This window comes from Procambarus clarkii, chromosome 26 (genome assembly GCF_040958095.1).
Source record: "Procambarus clarkii isolate CNS0578487 chromosome 26, FALCON_Pclarkii_2.0, whole genome shotgun sequence".
Taxonomy (NCBI): domain Eukaryota; kingdom Metazoa; phylum Arthropoda; class Malacostraca; order Decapoda; family Cambaridae; genus Procambarus; species Procambarus clarkii.
Window position 1 is genome coordinate 42847306 of NC_091175.1, and position 17703 is coordinate 42865008.

The window sequence follows — 17703 nt, forward strand, 5'->3', positions numbered from 1 at the left end:
ACTAAGCCTATGGCATCAAATCCCATAGAAATTAATCCAGACTTCTCAGTATCATAAACAAGAAACTACACACATAATAGTGGTACACAGAGCGTGCATCAACAATAACACTGATGCAGGAACACCTCTACACTGTCCCTCAAACATGCAGCGTTTTCTACCATCAATTCGGTCAATCCTCTTGTGTCTTCAACGGTGGCTTCTTGATTCTTTTCTTCCACCTTCCTGTTCGTATCCAGGATTTGGATACGAGCTTATAAACCCTTATCCCAGCTTCTTACGCTGTAGCCGGCTTGTGAATACCTTTGACTAGTGGTTACCCACAAACTGCTCATTTGGTCCAGGAAGATCCTGGGGCTATTACCGGAAAACTGTCCAAACTGTACGTAGCGCCACACTAAGCTAAGGGCGGCACGCAGCTCCTCACACTTGTAGCTAATCAGGTGGTTCCGCCTGTCAGGTAATCACACTAACATATGTTACTAATGAGTTCTCGGGTACACGGTAACTCACATAGACTCACTGGGCTTCATCACTGCCAAGTTGCAGTGAAGGCTACTGCCTGGCCAGCTACTGCCTGGCCGGCTACTGCCTGGCCAGCTACTGCCTGCCCAGCTACTGCCTGGCCAGCAACTGCCTGGCCAGCTGCTGCCTGGCCAGCTACTGCCTGCCCAGCTACTGCCTGGCCGGCTACTGCCTGGCCAGCTACTGCCTGGCCAGCTACTGCCTGGCCAGCTACTGCCTGCCCAGCTACTGCCTGGCTAGCTACTGCCTGGCCAGCTACTGCCAGGCCAGCTACTGCCTGCCCAGCTACTGCCTGGCTAGCTACTGCCTGGCTAGCTACTGCCTGCCAGCTACTGCCAGGCCAGCTACTGCCTGCCCAGCTACTGCCTGGCTAGCTACTGCCTGGCTAGCTACTGCCTGCCCAGCTACTGCCTGGCCAGCTACTGCCTGGCCAGCTACTGCCTGGCCAGCTGCTGCCTGGCCAGCTACTGCCTGGCCAGCTGCTGCCTGGCCAGCTACTGCCTGGCTAGCTACTGCCTGGCCAGCTGGTGCCTGGCCACCTACTGCCTGGCCAGCTACTGCCTGGCCAGCTACTGCCTGGCCGGCTACTGCCTGCCCAGCTACTGCCTGGCCAGCTACTGCCTGGCCAGCTACTGCCTGGCTAGCTACTGCCTGCCCAGCTACTGCCTGCCCAGCTACTGCCTGGCCAGCTACTGCCAGGCCAGCTACTGCCTGCCCAGCTACTGCCTGGCTAGCTACTGCCTGGCTAGCTACTGCCTGCCCAGCTACTGCCTGGCCAGCTACTGCCTGGCCAGCTACTGCCTGGCTAGCTACTGCCTGCCCAGCTACTGCCTGCCCAGCTACTGCCTGGCCAGCTACTGCCAGGCCAGCTACTGCCTGGCCAGCTACTGCCTGCCCAGCTACTGCCAGGCCAGCTACTGCCTGGCCAGCTACTGCCAGGCCAGCTACTGCCTGGCCAGCTACTGCCAGGCCAGCTACTGCCTGGCTAGCTACTGCCTGGCCAGCTACTGCCAGGCCAGCTACTGCCAGGCCAGGTACTGCCTGGCCAGCTACTGCCTGGCTAGCTACTGCCTGGCCAGCTACTGCCTGGCCAGCTACTGCCAGGTCAGCTACTGCCTGGCCAGCTACTGCCAGGCCAGCTACTGCCAGGCCAGCTAATGCCTGGCCAGCTACTGCCTGCCCAGCTACTGCCTGCCCAGCTACTGCCTGGCCAGCTACTGCCAGGCCAGCTACTGCCTGGCCAGCTACTGCCTGCCCAGCTACTGCCTGGCCAGCTACTGCTTGGCCAGCTACTGCCAGGCCAGCTACTGCCTGGCCAGCTACTGCCAGGCCAGCTACTGCCTGGACAGCTACTGCCTGGCCAGCTACTGCCTGCCCAGCTACTGCCTGGCTAGCTACTGCCTGGCCAGCTACTGCCAGGCCAGCTACTGCCTGGCCAGCTACTGCCAGGCCAGCTACTGCCTGGCTAGCTACTGCCTGCCCAGCTACTGCCTGGCCAGCTACTGCCTGGCCAGCTACTGCCTGGCCAGCTACTGCCTGGCTAGCTACTGCCTGGCCAGCTACTGCCTGGCTAGCTACTGCCTGGCCAGCTACTGCCTGGCTAGCTACTGCCTGGCCAGCTACTGCCTGGCCAGCTACTGCCTGGCCAGCTACTGCCTGGCTAGCTACTGCCTGGCCAGCTACTGCCTGGCCAGCTACTGCCTGGCCAGCTACTGCCTGGCCAGCTACTGCCTGCCCAGCTACTGCCTGGCTAGCTACTGCCAGGCCAGCTACTGCCTGGCTAGCTACTGCCTGGCCAGCTACTGCTTGGCCAGCTACTGCCAGGCCAGCTACTGCCTGGCCAGCTACTGCCTGGCCAGCTACAATATGTACACATTACTCACCAATATGTACACATTACTCACCAATATGTACACATTACTCACCAATATGTACACATTACTCACCAATATACACACATTACTCACCAATATACACACATTACTCACCAATATGTACACATTACTCACCAATATGTACACATTACTCACCAATATACACACATTACTCACCAATATACACACATTACTCACCAATATACACACACCATACTCACCAATATGTACACATTACTCACCAATATGTACATATTACTCATAAATATACACACACCATACTCACCAATATGTACACATTACTCACCAATATGTACACATTACTCACCAATATGTACACATTACTCACCAATATGTACACATAACTCACCAATATGTACACATTACTCACCAATATGTACACATTACTCACCAATATATACACATTACTCACCAATATGTACACATTACTCACCAATATGTACACATTACTCACCAATATGTACACATTACTCACCAATATGTACGCATTACTCACCAATATATACACATTACTCACCAATATGTACTCATTACTCACCAATATGTACACATTACTCACCAATATGTACACATTACTCACCAATATGTACACATTACTCACCAATAAGTACACATTACTCACCAATATGTACACATTACTCACCAATATATACACATTACTCACCAATATGTACACATTACTCACCAATATGTACACATTACTCACCAATATGTACACATTACTCACCAATATGTACACATTACTCACCAATATGTACACATTACTCACCAATATGTACACATTACTCACTAATATGTACACATTACTCACCAATATGCACACATTACTCACCAATATGTACATATTACTCACCAATATACACACATTACTCACCAATATGTACACATTACTCACCAATATGTACACATTACTCACCAATATACACACATTACTCACCAATATACACACACATTACTCACCAATATGTACACATTACTCACCAATATGTACATATTACTCACCAATATACACACATTACTCACCAATATGTACACATTACTCACCAATATGTACACATTACTCACCAATATACACACACATTACTCACCAATATGTACACATTACTCACCAATATGTACACATTACTCACCAATATATACACATTACTCACCAATATGTACACATTACTCACCAATATGTACACATTACTCACCAATATGTACACATTACTCACCAATATGTACACATTACTCACCAATATGTACACATTACTCACCAATATGTACACATTACTCACCAATATGTACACATTACTCACCAATATACACACATTACTCACCAATATACACACACATTACTCACCAATATGTACACATTACTCACCAATATACACACATTACTCACCAATATACACACATTACTCACCAATATGTACATATTACTCACCAATATACACACACCATACTCACCAATATGTACACATTACTCACCAATATGTACACATTACTCACCTATATGTACACATTACTCACCAATATGTACACATTACTCACCAATATGTACACATTACTCACCAATATGTACACATTACTCACCAATATGTACACATTACTCACCAATATACACACACATTACTCACCAATATGTACACATTACTCACCAATATACACACATTACTCACCAATATACACACATTACTCACCAATATGTACACATTACTCACCAATATGTACACATTACTCACCAATATACACACATTACTCACCAATATACACACATTACTCACCAATATACACACACCATACTCACCAATATGTACACATTACTCACCAATATGTACATATTACTCACCAATATACACACACCATACTCACCAATATGTACACATTACTCACCAATATGTACACATTACTCACCAATATATACACATTACTCACCAATATATACACATTACTCACCAATATGTACACATTACTCACCAATATGTACACATTACTCACCAATATGTACACATTACTCACCAATATGTACACATTACTCACCAATATATACACATTACTCACCAATATGTACACATTACTCACCAATATGTACACATTACTCACCAATATGTACACATTACTCACCAATATGTACACATTACTCACCAATATGCACACATTACTCACCAATATGTACATATTACTCACCAATATACACACATTACTCACCAATATGTACACATTACTCACCAATATGTACACATTACTCACCAATATACACACATTACTCACCAATATACACACACATTACTCACCAATATGTACACATTACTCACCAATATGTACATATTACTCACCAATATACACACATTACTCACCAATATGTACACATTACTCACCAATATGTACACATTACTCACCAATATATACACATTACTCACCAATATGTACACATTACTCACCAATATATACACATTACTCACCAATATGTACACATTACTCACCAATATGTACACATTACTCACCAATATGTACACATTACTCACCAATATACACACACATTACTCACCAATATGTACACATTACTCACCAATATACACACATTACTCACCAATATACACACACATTACTCACCAATATGTACACATTACTCACCAATATACACACATTACTCACCAATATACACACATTACTCACCAATATGTACATATTACTCACCAATATACACACACCATACTCACCAATATGTACACATTACTCACCAATATGTACACATTACTCACCAATATGTACACATTACTCACCAATATGTACACATTACTCACCAATATGTACACATTACTCACCAATATGTACACATTACTCACCAATATACACACACATTACTCACCAATATGTACACATTACTCACCAATATGTACACATTACTCACCAATATACACACATTACTCACCAATATACACACACATTACTCACCAATATGTACACATTACTCACCAATATACACACATTACTCACCAATATACACACATTACTCACCAATATGTACACATTACTCACCAATATGTACACATTACTCACCAATATACACACATTACTCACCAATATACACACATTACTCACCAATATACACATATCATACTCACCAATATGTACACATTACTCACCAATATGTACATATTACTCACCAATATACACACACCATACTCACCAATATGTACACATTACTCACCAATATGTACACATTACTCACCAATATATACACATTACTCACCAATATGTACACATTACTCACCAATATGTACACATTACTCACCAATATGTACACATTACTCACCAATATGTACACATTACTCACCAATATATACACATTACTCACCAATATGTACACATTACTCACCAATATGTACACATTACTCACCAATATGTACACATTACTCACCAATATGTACACATTACTCACCAATATGTACACATTACTCACCAATATGTACACATTACTCACCAATATATACACATTACTCACCAATATGTACACATTACTCACCAATATGTACACATTACTCACCAATATGTACACATTACTCACCAATATGTACACATTACTCACCAATATGTACACATTACTCACCAATATGTACACATTACTCACCAATATGCACACATTACTCACCAATATGTACATATTACTCACCAATATACACACATTACTCACCAATATGTACACATTACTCACCAATATGTACACATTACTCACCAATATGTACACATTACTCACCAATATACACACACATTACTCACCAATATGTACACATTACTCACCAATATGTACATATTACTCACCAATATACACACATTACTCACCAATATGTACACATTACTCACCAATATGTACACATTACTCACCAATATACACACACATTACTCACCAATATGTACACATTACTCACCAATATGTACACATTACTCACCAATATATACACATTACTCACCAATATGTCCACATTACTCACCAATATGTACACATTACTTACCAATATGTACACATTACTCACCAATATGTACACATTACTCACCAATATGTACACATTACTCACCAATATACACACACATTACTCACCAATATGTACACATTACTCACCAATATACACACATTACTCACCAATATACACACACATTACTCACCAATATGTACACATTACTCACCAATATACACACATTACTCACCAATATACACACATTACTCACCAATATGTACATATTACTCACCAATATACACACACCATACTCACCAATATGTACACATTACTCACCAATATGTACACATTACTCACCAATATGTACACATTACTCACCAATATGTACACATTACTCACCAATATGTACACATTACTCACCAATATGTACACATTACTCACCAATATGTACACATTACTCACCAATATACACACACATTACTCACCAATATGTACACATTACTCACCAATATACACACATTACTCACCAATATACACACATTACTCACCATTATACACACATTACTCACCAATATACACACATTACTCACCAATATACACACATTACTCACCAATATACACACACATTACTCACTCATATACACACACATTACTCACCATTATACACACACATTACTCACCATTATACACACACATTACTCACCAATATACACACATTACTCACCAATATACACACATTACTCACCAATATACACACACATTACTCACTCATATACACACACATTACTCACCATTATACACACACATTACTCACCATTATACACACACATTACTCACCAATATACACACATTACTCACCATTATACACACATTACTCACCAATATACACACACATTACTCACTCATATACAACTACACAACTCATGCAAGGTTTTATATATGTTTATCAAGTTAATAATGGAACGTCGACCCAATATGTTAGTGAGCGGGAATATTAGTGTTGGGGTGAGTCGGTAGCGAGGGTTCCCTGCTGTGGACACTCACTCACGTTCAGCCAATCACATTATCACTCACCGCACGTCCTGCGATTCTATTGGTCATCAGCGGGTCATTCTCCCGGCGCTCCACACTGCCAGATTGTGAGTAACCTCAGGAGTTACCTCATACTGTTAATGAGGACCTCACACACACACACACACACACACACACACACACACACACACACACACACACACACACACACACACACACACACACACACACACACACACACACACACACACACACACACACACACACACACACACACACATGTTGTAGATGTTATAGACAGGAATTTCCTAACACAACATGTGAAGGAAGACACAAGGGAAAGAGGAGGAGATGCACCGAGCCTATTAGACCTGATTTTCACCCAGAACGTAGAAGATATCGAGAATTTAGAGCATGAAATACCTCTAGGGGCCAGTGACCATTGTGTCCTAGTCTTTGACTACATGATGGAATTCAAACTTATGACCATGGGACAAGAGATCTGGGAAAGGAGAGCTGACTACAGGAAAGGGGACTATATGAGGATAAGGGACTATCTGGGTGAAGTGCAGTGGGAGGAAGAAATTAGAGGAAAAACAGTCCAAGATATGATGGACCTAGTCATACAGAAATGCCAGGAGGCCGAAGAGAGATTTATACCAACGGTAAAGGGAAAAAATAAGAAGGAATATAATAACCCATGGTTTAATAGACAGTGTCAGGAAGCAAAAATGGCCAGCAGACGGGAGTGGAGGAAGTACAGAAGACAAAGAACAGAGGACACCAGAAGCAGATACAACAGATCTAGGAACGATTACATTAACATAAGACGAACATCGGAAAGGGACTATGAGAACGATATTGCAATCAAAGCGAAAAAACAACCTAAGTTACTACACAGTCATATAAGAAGAAAAATGTCGGTGAACGACCAAGTGACAAGACTAAGGAAGACAGAGGGGGCATATACTGAAAGTGACAAGGAAATCTGCGAGGCACTGAATGCCAGTTTCCATGGAGTGTTCACTACCGAGCCTGAGCAGCTCCCATTGTTGGAAGGGGTTACCCTAGATGAAAGACTATCAGATATAGAGGTGACAGCAGAGGAGGTAATGAAACAGTTGACAACTCTAGATGCAACTAAAGCAGTTGGACCAGACAAAGTATCACCGTGGATACTAAAAGAAGCAGCACAGGCCCTCAGCGTGCCTCTGGCAATGATCTTTAATGAGTCACTTATGTCAGGAGAATTGCCTAGTTGCTGGAAGAAGGCAAATGTCGTGCCGATCTTCAAGAAAGGAGATAGGGAGGAGGCACTTAACTACAGACCTGTATCACTGACAAGCATCCCCTGTAAAATACTGGAAAGAATAATTAGGCTGCGACTGGTTGCACACCTGGAGAACATTAGGTTTGTGAACAAACATCAACATGGGTTCTGGACAGGGAAATCGTGCCTAACAAACCTTCTGGAATTCTATGATAAAATAACGAGGATAAGACAGGACAGAGATGGTTGGGCAGACTGCATATTTCTGGACTGCCAAAAAGCCTTTGATACAGTACCGCACATGAGACTGCTGTTCAAGCTCGAGAGGCAGGCGGGGGTGGGGGGAAAGGTCCTAGAATGGATAAGGAACTACCTAACAGGAAGGAGCCAAAGAGTTACGGTAAGGGGCGAGAAGTCGGACTGGCGAACAGTAACAAGTGGAGTACCACAAGGATCGGTGCTGGGACCAATTCTATTTCTTGTATATGTTAACGACATGTTTACAGGCGTAGAGTCCTACATGTCGATGTTTGCGGATGATGCAAAGTTGATGAGAAGAGTTGTGACAGATGAGGATTGCAGGATCCTCCAAGAGGACCTGAACAGATTGCAGAGATGGTCAGAGAAATGGCTACTAGAATTCAACACGAGCAAATGTAAAGTTATGGAAATGGGACTAGGAGATAGGAGACCAAAGGGACAGTACACAATGAAGGGGAACAGCCTACCTGTAACGACGCGTGAAAGAGACCTGGGGGTGGACGTAACACCTAATCTATCTCCTGAGGCACATATTAATAGGATAACGACAGCAGCGTACTCTACACTGGCAAAAGTTAGAACATCATTCAGAAACCTAAGTAAGGAGGCATTTAGGGCGCTTTACACTGCCTACGTAAGGCCAGTCTTAGAGTATGCCGCCTCATCATGGAGTCCCCATCTGAAGAAGCATATAATGAAATGGAAAAGGTTCAGAGGTTTGCAACGAGACTCGTCCCAGAGCTACGAGGGATGGGGTATGAAGAGCGCCTGAGGGAACTGTGCCTTACGACACTAGAAAGGAGAAGGGAGAGGGGGGACATGATAGGAACGTTTAAGATACTCAGAGGAATTGACAGAGTGGACATAGACGAAATGTTCACACGGAATAGTAACAGAACGAGAGGACATGGATGGAAGCTTGAAACTCAGATGAGTCACAGAGATGTTAGGAAGTTTTCTTTTAGCGTGAGAGTAGTGGGGAAATTGAATGCACTTCAGGAACAGGTTGTGGAAGCAAATACTATTCATAATTTTAAAACCAGGTATGATAGGGAAATAGGACAGGAGTCATTGCTGTAAACAACCGATGCTCGAAAGGCGGGATCCAAGAGTCAATGCTCGATCCTGCAGACACAACTAGGTGAGTACAACTAGGTGAGTACACACACACACACACACACACACACACACACACACACACACACACACACACACACACACACACAGACACACACACACACACACACACACACACACACACACACACACACACACACACACACACACACACACACACACACACACACACACACACACACACACACACACACACACACACACACTCACACTCACACACACACACACTGTACACCAGTTGATTGACAGTTGAGAGGCAATTTTATGACCGGGACCAAAGAGCCAGAGCTCAACTCCGGCAAGCACAAATAGGTGAATACACTCACACACACACTCACACACACACACACACACTCACACACACACACACAGGAGGAGGCGGCAAACCAAGCAACCTTGGAGGAATTTGACCTCACCAGTGATGAGGTCAAAAGGTGTCTGCTGGAGTTGGATGTGACAAAGGCTGTTGGGCCTGACAGAATCTCATCATGGATACGAAAGAAAGGTGCAGAAGCACTAAGTTTGCCACTCTCTATGGTGTATAACAGGTCACTGGAAACAGGAGACTTACCAGAAAGTTAGAAGACAGCTAACGTGGTCCCAATATACAAGAAGAATGACAGGCAAGAGGCACTGAACTACAGGCCAGTTTCCTTACCTTACATACCATGCAAGGTGATGGAGAAGATCGTGAGGAAAAGGCTCGTAGAGCATCTGGAGGGAAATAACTATGTAACGCACCACCAACATGGGTTCAGGGATGGTAAATCGTGCCTCACACGTTTAATAGAATTTTATGACCAGGCAACAAAAATTAGGCAGGAAAGAGAAGGGTGGGCCGACTGCATTTTCCTGGACTGCCAAAAAGCCTTTGACACAGTACCCCATAAAAGGCTGTTAAAAAAGTTGGAGCAACATTCAGGAGTAAAAGGGAAGGTGCTCCAGTGGATAAGGGAGTACTTAAGCAACAGGAAACAGCGAGTAACGGTGAGGGGGGGGGGAGATATCAGAGTGGCGAGATGTCACCAGCGGAGTCCCACAGGGCTCAGTACTTGGACCCATCCTGTTTCTAATATATGTAAACGATCTTCCGGAGGGTATAGACTCATTCCTCTCGATGTTTGCTGATGATGCAAAAATTATGAGAAGAATCAAGACGGATGAAGATAGACAGAGACTACAGGATGACCTGGACAAACTGGAGGAATGGTCTAGAAAATGGCTGCTGAAGTTCAACTCAGGAAAGTGTAAGGTGATGAAATTAGGCGAAGGGAGCAGGAGGCTGAACACAAGGTATCATCTGGGAGGTGAAATCCTGCAAGAGTCAAATAGAGAGAAAGATTTTGGGGTTGATATCACACCGAACCTGTCCCCAGACGCCCACATCAAAAGAATATCATCAGCGGCATATGCTAGACTGGCCAACATAAGAACTGCCTTTAGAAACTTGTGTAAGGAATCTTTCAGAACCCTGTATACCACTTATGTAAGACCAATCCTGGAGTATGCAGCTCCAGCCTGGAGTCCATACCTAGTTAAACACAAGACAAAGCTAGAGAAGATTCAGCGGTATGCCACCAGGCTCGTCCCGGAACTGAGAGGAATGAGCTACGAGGAAAGGCTAAAGGAGCTGAACCTCACATCCCTGGAAAACAGAAGAGTAAGGGGAGACATGATAACCACCTACAAAATTCTCAGGGGAAGTGACAGGGTGGACAAAGACAAACTCTTCAGCACGGGTGGGACACGAACAAGGGGACACAGGTGGAAGCTGAGTACCCAGATGAGCCACAGAGACGTTAGAAAGAATTTTTTCAGTGTCAGAGTAGTTAATAAATGGAATGCTTTAGGCAGTGATGTGGTGGAGGCTGACTCCATACACAGTTTCAAGTGTAGATATGATAGAGCCCAGTAGGCTCAGGAATCTGTACACCAGTTGATTGAAGTTGAGAGGCGGGACCAAAGAGCCAAAGCTCAACCCCCGCAAGCACAATTAGGTAAGTACAATTAGGTAAGTACACACTCACACACAGGGGCCTGACGGCTGAGTGGACAGCGTTCGGGAATCATAGTTCTTAGGGTCCGGGTTCTATCCCCGGTGGAGGCTAAAACAAGTGGACAGAGTTTCTTTCCCTCTGATGCACCTGTTCACTTAGCAGTAAATAGGTACCTGAGAGTTAGACAGCTGCTACGGGCTGCTTCCTGTGTGTACTCACCTATTTGTGCTTGCTGGGGTTGAGCTTTGGCTCTTTGGTCCCGCCTCTCAACCGTCAATCAACTGGTGTACAGGTTCCTGAGCCTACTGGGCTCTATCATATCTACATTTGAAACTGTGTATGGAGTCAGCCTCCACCACATCACTGCCTAATGCATTCCACCTGTTAACTACTCTGACACTAAAAAAGTTCCTTCTTACGTCCCTGTGGCTCATGTGGGTACTCAGTTTCCATCTGTGTCCCCTTGTTCGCGTACCACCAGTGTTGAATAGTTTATCCTTGTTTACCCGGTCGATTCCCCTGAGGATTTTGTAGGTTGTGATCATGTCTCCCCTTACTCTTCTGTCTTCCAGTGTCGTAAGGTGCATTTCCCGCAGCCTTTCCTCGTAACTCATGCCTCTTAGTTCTGGGACTAGTCTAGTGGCATACCTTTGAACTTTTTCCAGCTTGGTCTTGTGATTGACAAGGTACGGGCTCCATGTTGGGGCCGCATACTCCTGGATTGGTCTTATATATGTGGAATACAAGATTCTGAATAATTCCTTACACAGGTTCCTGAACGCTTTTCTGATGTTAGCCAGCCTCGCATATGCCGCTGACGTTATTCTTTTTATGTGGGCTTCAGGAGACAGGTTTGGTGTGATATCAACTCCTAGATCTTTCTCTCTGTCCGTTTCATTAAGTACTTCATCTCCTATTCTGTATCCTGTGTCTGGCCTCCTGTTTCCACTGCCTAGTTTCATTACCTTGCATTTACTCGGGTAGAACTTCAACAGCCATTTGTTGGACCATTCACTCAGTCTGTCTAGGTCATCTACTAGCCTCCTACTATCATCATCTGTTTCAATCCTCCACATAATTTTTGCATCAGCAAATATTAAGAGAAACGAGTCTATACCCTCTGGGAGATCGTTTACATATATCAGAAACAGGATGGGTCCAAGGATTGACCCCTGCGGGACTCCACTTGTAACGTCTCGCCAATCTGAGACCTCACCCCTCACACTGACTCGTTGTGTCCTGTTACTTAGGTACTCCTTTATCCAATGGAGTACCTTCCCTTTCACTCCAGCCTGCACCGCCAGCTTTTTCACTAGCCTCATATGTGGTACAGTATCAAAGACTTTCTGGCAATCCAAAAATATGCAGTCTGCCCACCCTTCTCTTTCTTGCCTGATTTTTGTTGCCTTATCGTAGAATTCAAGTAACCCTGTGAGGTAGGACTTGCCATCCCTGAACCTATGTTGATGCTGTGCTACAAAGTTCTTTCGCTCCAGATATTCCAGTAGCTTTCTTCGCACAATCTTCTCCATCAGCTTGCATGGTATGCAGGTTAGGGACACTGACCTGTAGTTCAGTGTCTCCTGTCTATCCCCTTTCTTGTATATCGGGACTACGTTAGCTGCTTTCCAAATTTCTGGCAGTTCCCCTGTTGCCAGTGATTTGTTATACACTATGGAGAGTGGCAGACACAGTTCTTCTGCTCCTTCCTTTAGCACCCAAGGGGAGATTCCATCTGTGCCTATAGCCTTTGTCACATCCAACTCTAGTAAACACTTCCTTACTTCCCCGCTAGTAATCTCAAACTTTTCCATTCGTTCCTGGTTAACTATTCCTTCTCTTATTTCTGGAATTTCTCCTTGCTCTAAGGTGAAGACCTCCTGGAATTTCTTATTCAGTTTCTCACACACTTCCTTGTCGTTTGTAGTGAATCCTTTTGCCCCTATCCTTAATTTCATTACCTGTTCCATTACTGTTGTTTTTCTCCTGATGTGGCTGTGCAACAATTTAGGCTGAGTCTTTGCCTTGCTTGCGATGTTATTTTCATATTGTCTTTCTGCCTCTCTTCTCATCCTGACATATTCATTCCTGGCATTCTGGTATCTTTCTCTTCTCTCCAGTGTCCTGTTATTCCTATAGTTTCTCCATGCCCTTTTACTTTGCTGCTTAGCTAGCCTACATCTCTGATTATACCATGGGTTTCTCATCTTCATTTCATTGTTTTCCTTTTGGACTGGGACAAACTTGTTTGCTGCGTCCTTGCGCTTCTGCGTGATGTAGTCCACCATATCTTGGGCCGTCTTTCCCCTGTGCTCATTTTCCCCATGCTATATCTGTTAGGAATTTTCTTATCTCCTTATAGTTTCCCTTTCGGAATACCAACCTTTTGTTTTCAGTATCCCTCCTCAAGTTCAATACCCCCTTCTTCAATCAGATACTCAAACACCAGTACACTTTGATCGCTCATTCGTACTGGGGCCTCAAAACCGATTTCTCTTATGTTGAAGTCGTTCAGAGTGAAGACTAGGTCGAGTCTCGCTGGTTCGTCATTGCCTCTTATCCTTGTGGGTTCTCTGACATGCTGTGTTTAAAACTTTCTAGTCACCATCTCCAATAGTTTGGCTCTCCACGTATCCTCGCCTCCATGTGGTTCCTTGTTCTCCCAGTCAATCCTTCCGTGATTGAAGTCGACCATGATGAGCAGATGGGATCTATTTCTACAGGCAGCAGAGGCTGCCCTTTCAATTATAGTGTTAACTGCCATGTTGTTGTTGTCATACTCTTGACTGGGTCTTCTGTCATTTGGTGGAGGGTTGTATATTACTGCTACTACTATCCTTGGTCCTCCCATTGTCATGGTGCCTGCTATGTAGTCTCTGAACTCCTCACAGCCCGGGATAGCCATCTCCTTAAAACTCCATTCCTTTCTCATGAGTAGGGCCCCTCCGCCTCCTCCCCTATCTTCCCTCTCTGGGAAAACACGGCATTTGTTATGATTCCTGAGAGTTTTGTTACAGTGAGTCTGATTACATCTGGGTTCACTTCTTGTACACTTTCCCTTAGTTCACTTGCCTTGCTTGTGCTCCCATCTATGTTCGAGTACATTACCCTGAAACTGACTCTCTTCTGCTTCTCCTCTGGGGGGGGGGGACCTGTGGGGTCTGGGGTGAGTGGGAGCTGGGAGGATCTGGTACGGGGAGACTGGTGGAGGAGGAAGGGCTTGGGGGGGGGGAAGAGAGGGATGGTTGGGGGGGGGGGGAAGAGGGGGATGGTTGGAGGGGGGAAGAGGGGAAGTTTTGAGGAGTGTGAGAGCTGGGGAACCTTGGGGAAGCATGGGGGAAGGAGAGGCCTGGGGGACGGGGGAGAAGGGGGGGCCTTGGGGGGGGGCAGAAAAGGGGGGGAGGGCTTGGGGGGCGTGGGGGGGGGGGAAGGGAAGGCTGAGGTGGGTAAGGAAGAGGGGAGGGTTTAGGGGAGTGGTGGAGAGGGGAAGGCTTAGGTGGGGTGGGGGAGAGTGGGGGGGCTTAGGGGGGTGGAGGAGAACGGAGGGCTTGGGGGTGGGAGAGACGGGAGGGCATGCGGGAGAAGGGAGGGCTTGGGGGATGGGGGAGAAGGGAGGTCCTGGGGAGAGGGGTGAGTGGGAGGAGTGGCGGGGAGGGTGCCCTAAGTGGGTACCTAGTGAGGGGGCTGACAGGGGATGGGGCAGGTAGGGTGTCTGTTAGGTAGAATGTGTGAGTGTGTGTGTGTGTACTCACCTAATTGTGCTTGCGGGGGTAGAGCTCTGGCTCTTTGGTCCTGCCTCTCGATCATCACACACACACTCAACAGGTGTTGAGTGTGTGCGTGTGCGTGAAAAAAGTCTGTTGATTGATTGACAGTTGAGAGGCGGGACCATAGAGTCAGAGCGTAATATCCTCAAACACAACTAGGTGAATACACACACACACTTATTGGAGGTAGGACAACATCCAACTCTCACCTACAGCACACACTGAGGGAGACAGGTAGGCAAATGAGCTACATGCACTCAGGTAACAGTGTTTCCAAGAAGAGTCTCAAGGTTTGGTATACCAATGCTGATGGTGTATCCAATAAAGTAGAGGAAATAAAAGAAAGGGTTAGTGAAGCAGATGCTGACATAATTGCAATAGTGGAAACTAAAATAAATGACAGGATCTCGGCTACAGTCTTCCCAGAGGGATACCAAGTGATAAGGAAAGAAAGGACACAGAGACAGGGCGGGGGAGTGACACTCCACATAAAGCGGAAATGGAAATTTGAGGAACTAGAGAATCGGGGACTAATGGAAACACAAGCTCCATACTTGGGATTCTGACAGGTGATTTGAAGAGGATTGTGATCTTGATAATCTACAATCCCGCAATAAACAGTAGAAGACCCAGACAGGAAAATAATGATAACAACAAGGCATGTATAGATGTACTGCAGAGGGCAGCTCACAGAATGAGAGCGAAGCTGTTGGTGATGGGGGATCTCAATCACAGAGAGATCAATTGGTAATCAAGAAATCCCAATGATGGGGCAGAAACGTGGAGAGGAAAATTAGTAGTAGTTATTGACAGTAATTTCCTATCACAATATGTGAAGGAAGACACAAGGGAAGACACCAAGCCTATTAGACCTGATTTTCACCCAGAATGAGGAAGACATTACGAATACGGAACATTAAATGTCACTACGAGCCAGTGACCATTGTGTCATGTAGTCATGTCTTTGACTACATGATCGAGATTAATTAAAACTGTGAGCACAGGACAAGTGATCTGGGACAGAAGAGTAGACTATAGGAAAGGAGAAGGTAGGTCGATAAGAGTGGAATATCTGGGAGAAGTGCAGTAGGAAGAAGAACTAAGAGGAAAAACAGTGCAAGATATGATGGACTTATTCAAGTGGAAATGCAAGGAGACCGAAGAGAGATTTATACCAACAGTAAAGGAAAAGATTAGGAGGAAATATATAAAATCCCATAGTTTAATAGACTGTGTCAGGAGCAAAAATGAGCAGCCGGCGGGAGTGGAGAAAGTGCAGAGCACAAAGAACAGACGACAATACGATTAGATGCGACAGAGATAGGAATGAATACATTAATATAAGGAGAGAGTATCGGATAGGAATTATGAAAACGATATTGCAATGAAAGCGAAAAAGCAACCTTACATATTTTATAGTCATATATAAAGGAAATTGTCGGATAACGACCAAGTGACAAGACTAAGGAAAAGAGAAGCGTCATATACAGAAAGTGACAAGGAAATCTGCGAGGTATTGAATGCCAGTCTCCATGGAGTGTTCACAACCGAGCCTGAGCAGCTCCCATTGTTAGAAGAGGAGTTGACCCAAGATGAGAGACTATCAGATATAGAGGTGACAGCAGAGGAGGTAATGCAACAGTTGACAACACTGGATGAAGCTAAAGCAGTTGGACCAGACAATGTATCACCGTGATACTAAAAGAAGCAGAACAGGCCCACAGCGTGCGTCTACCAAGGATCTACAATAAGTCACTTACGAAGGGAGAGTTGCCCAGAAGCTGGAAGAAGGCAAATGTGGAACCAATTTTCAAGAAAAGATATTTGGAAGAGTCACTTGAGTACAGACCAGCATCACTGGTCTAGTGAACATTAGGTATG

General features: G+C 44.7%; 1 protein-coding gene across 1 annotated transcript; it reads right to left on the reverse strand.

The window, feature by feature from the left end:
- Nucleotides 1-840: 840 nt before the first annotated feature.
- Nucleotides 841-14522, reverse strand: LOC123752417 (elastin-like). Its single transcript, XM_069331673.1, has 2 exons — nt 14474-14522; nt 841-2384 (listed from the first exon to the last, which is right to left on the reverse strand). The coding sequence occupies exons 1-2, from the start codon at nt 14520-14522 to the stop codon at nt 841-843; spliced, it is 1593 nt and encodes a 530-aa protein (XP_069187774.1).
- Nucleotides 14523-17703: the final 3181 nt, after the last annotated feature.

Excerpts from the sequence above, each read along its gene's own strand:
- LOC123752417 (XM_069331673.1), bottom strand. The coding sequence starts at position 14,522 with ATGAGCGATCAAAGTGTACTGGTGTTTGAGTATCTGATTGAAGAAGGG. Across the intron at positions 2,385-14,473 it reads GTATCTGATTGAAGAAGGGG|CTGGCCAGGCAGTAGCTGGC; the intron begins GTATTGAACTTG and ends TACATATTGTAG.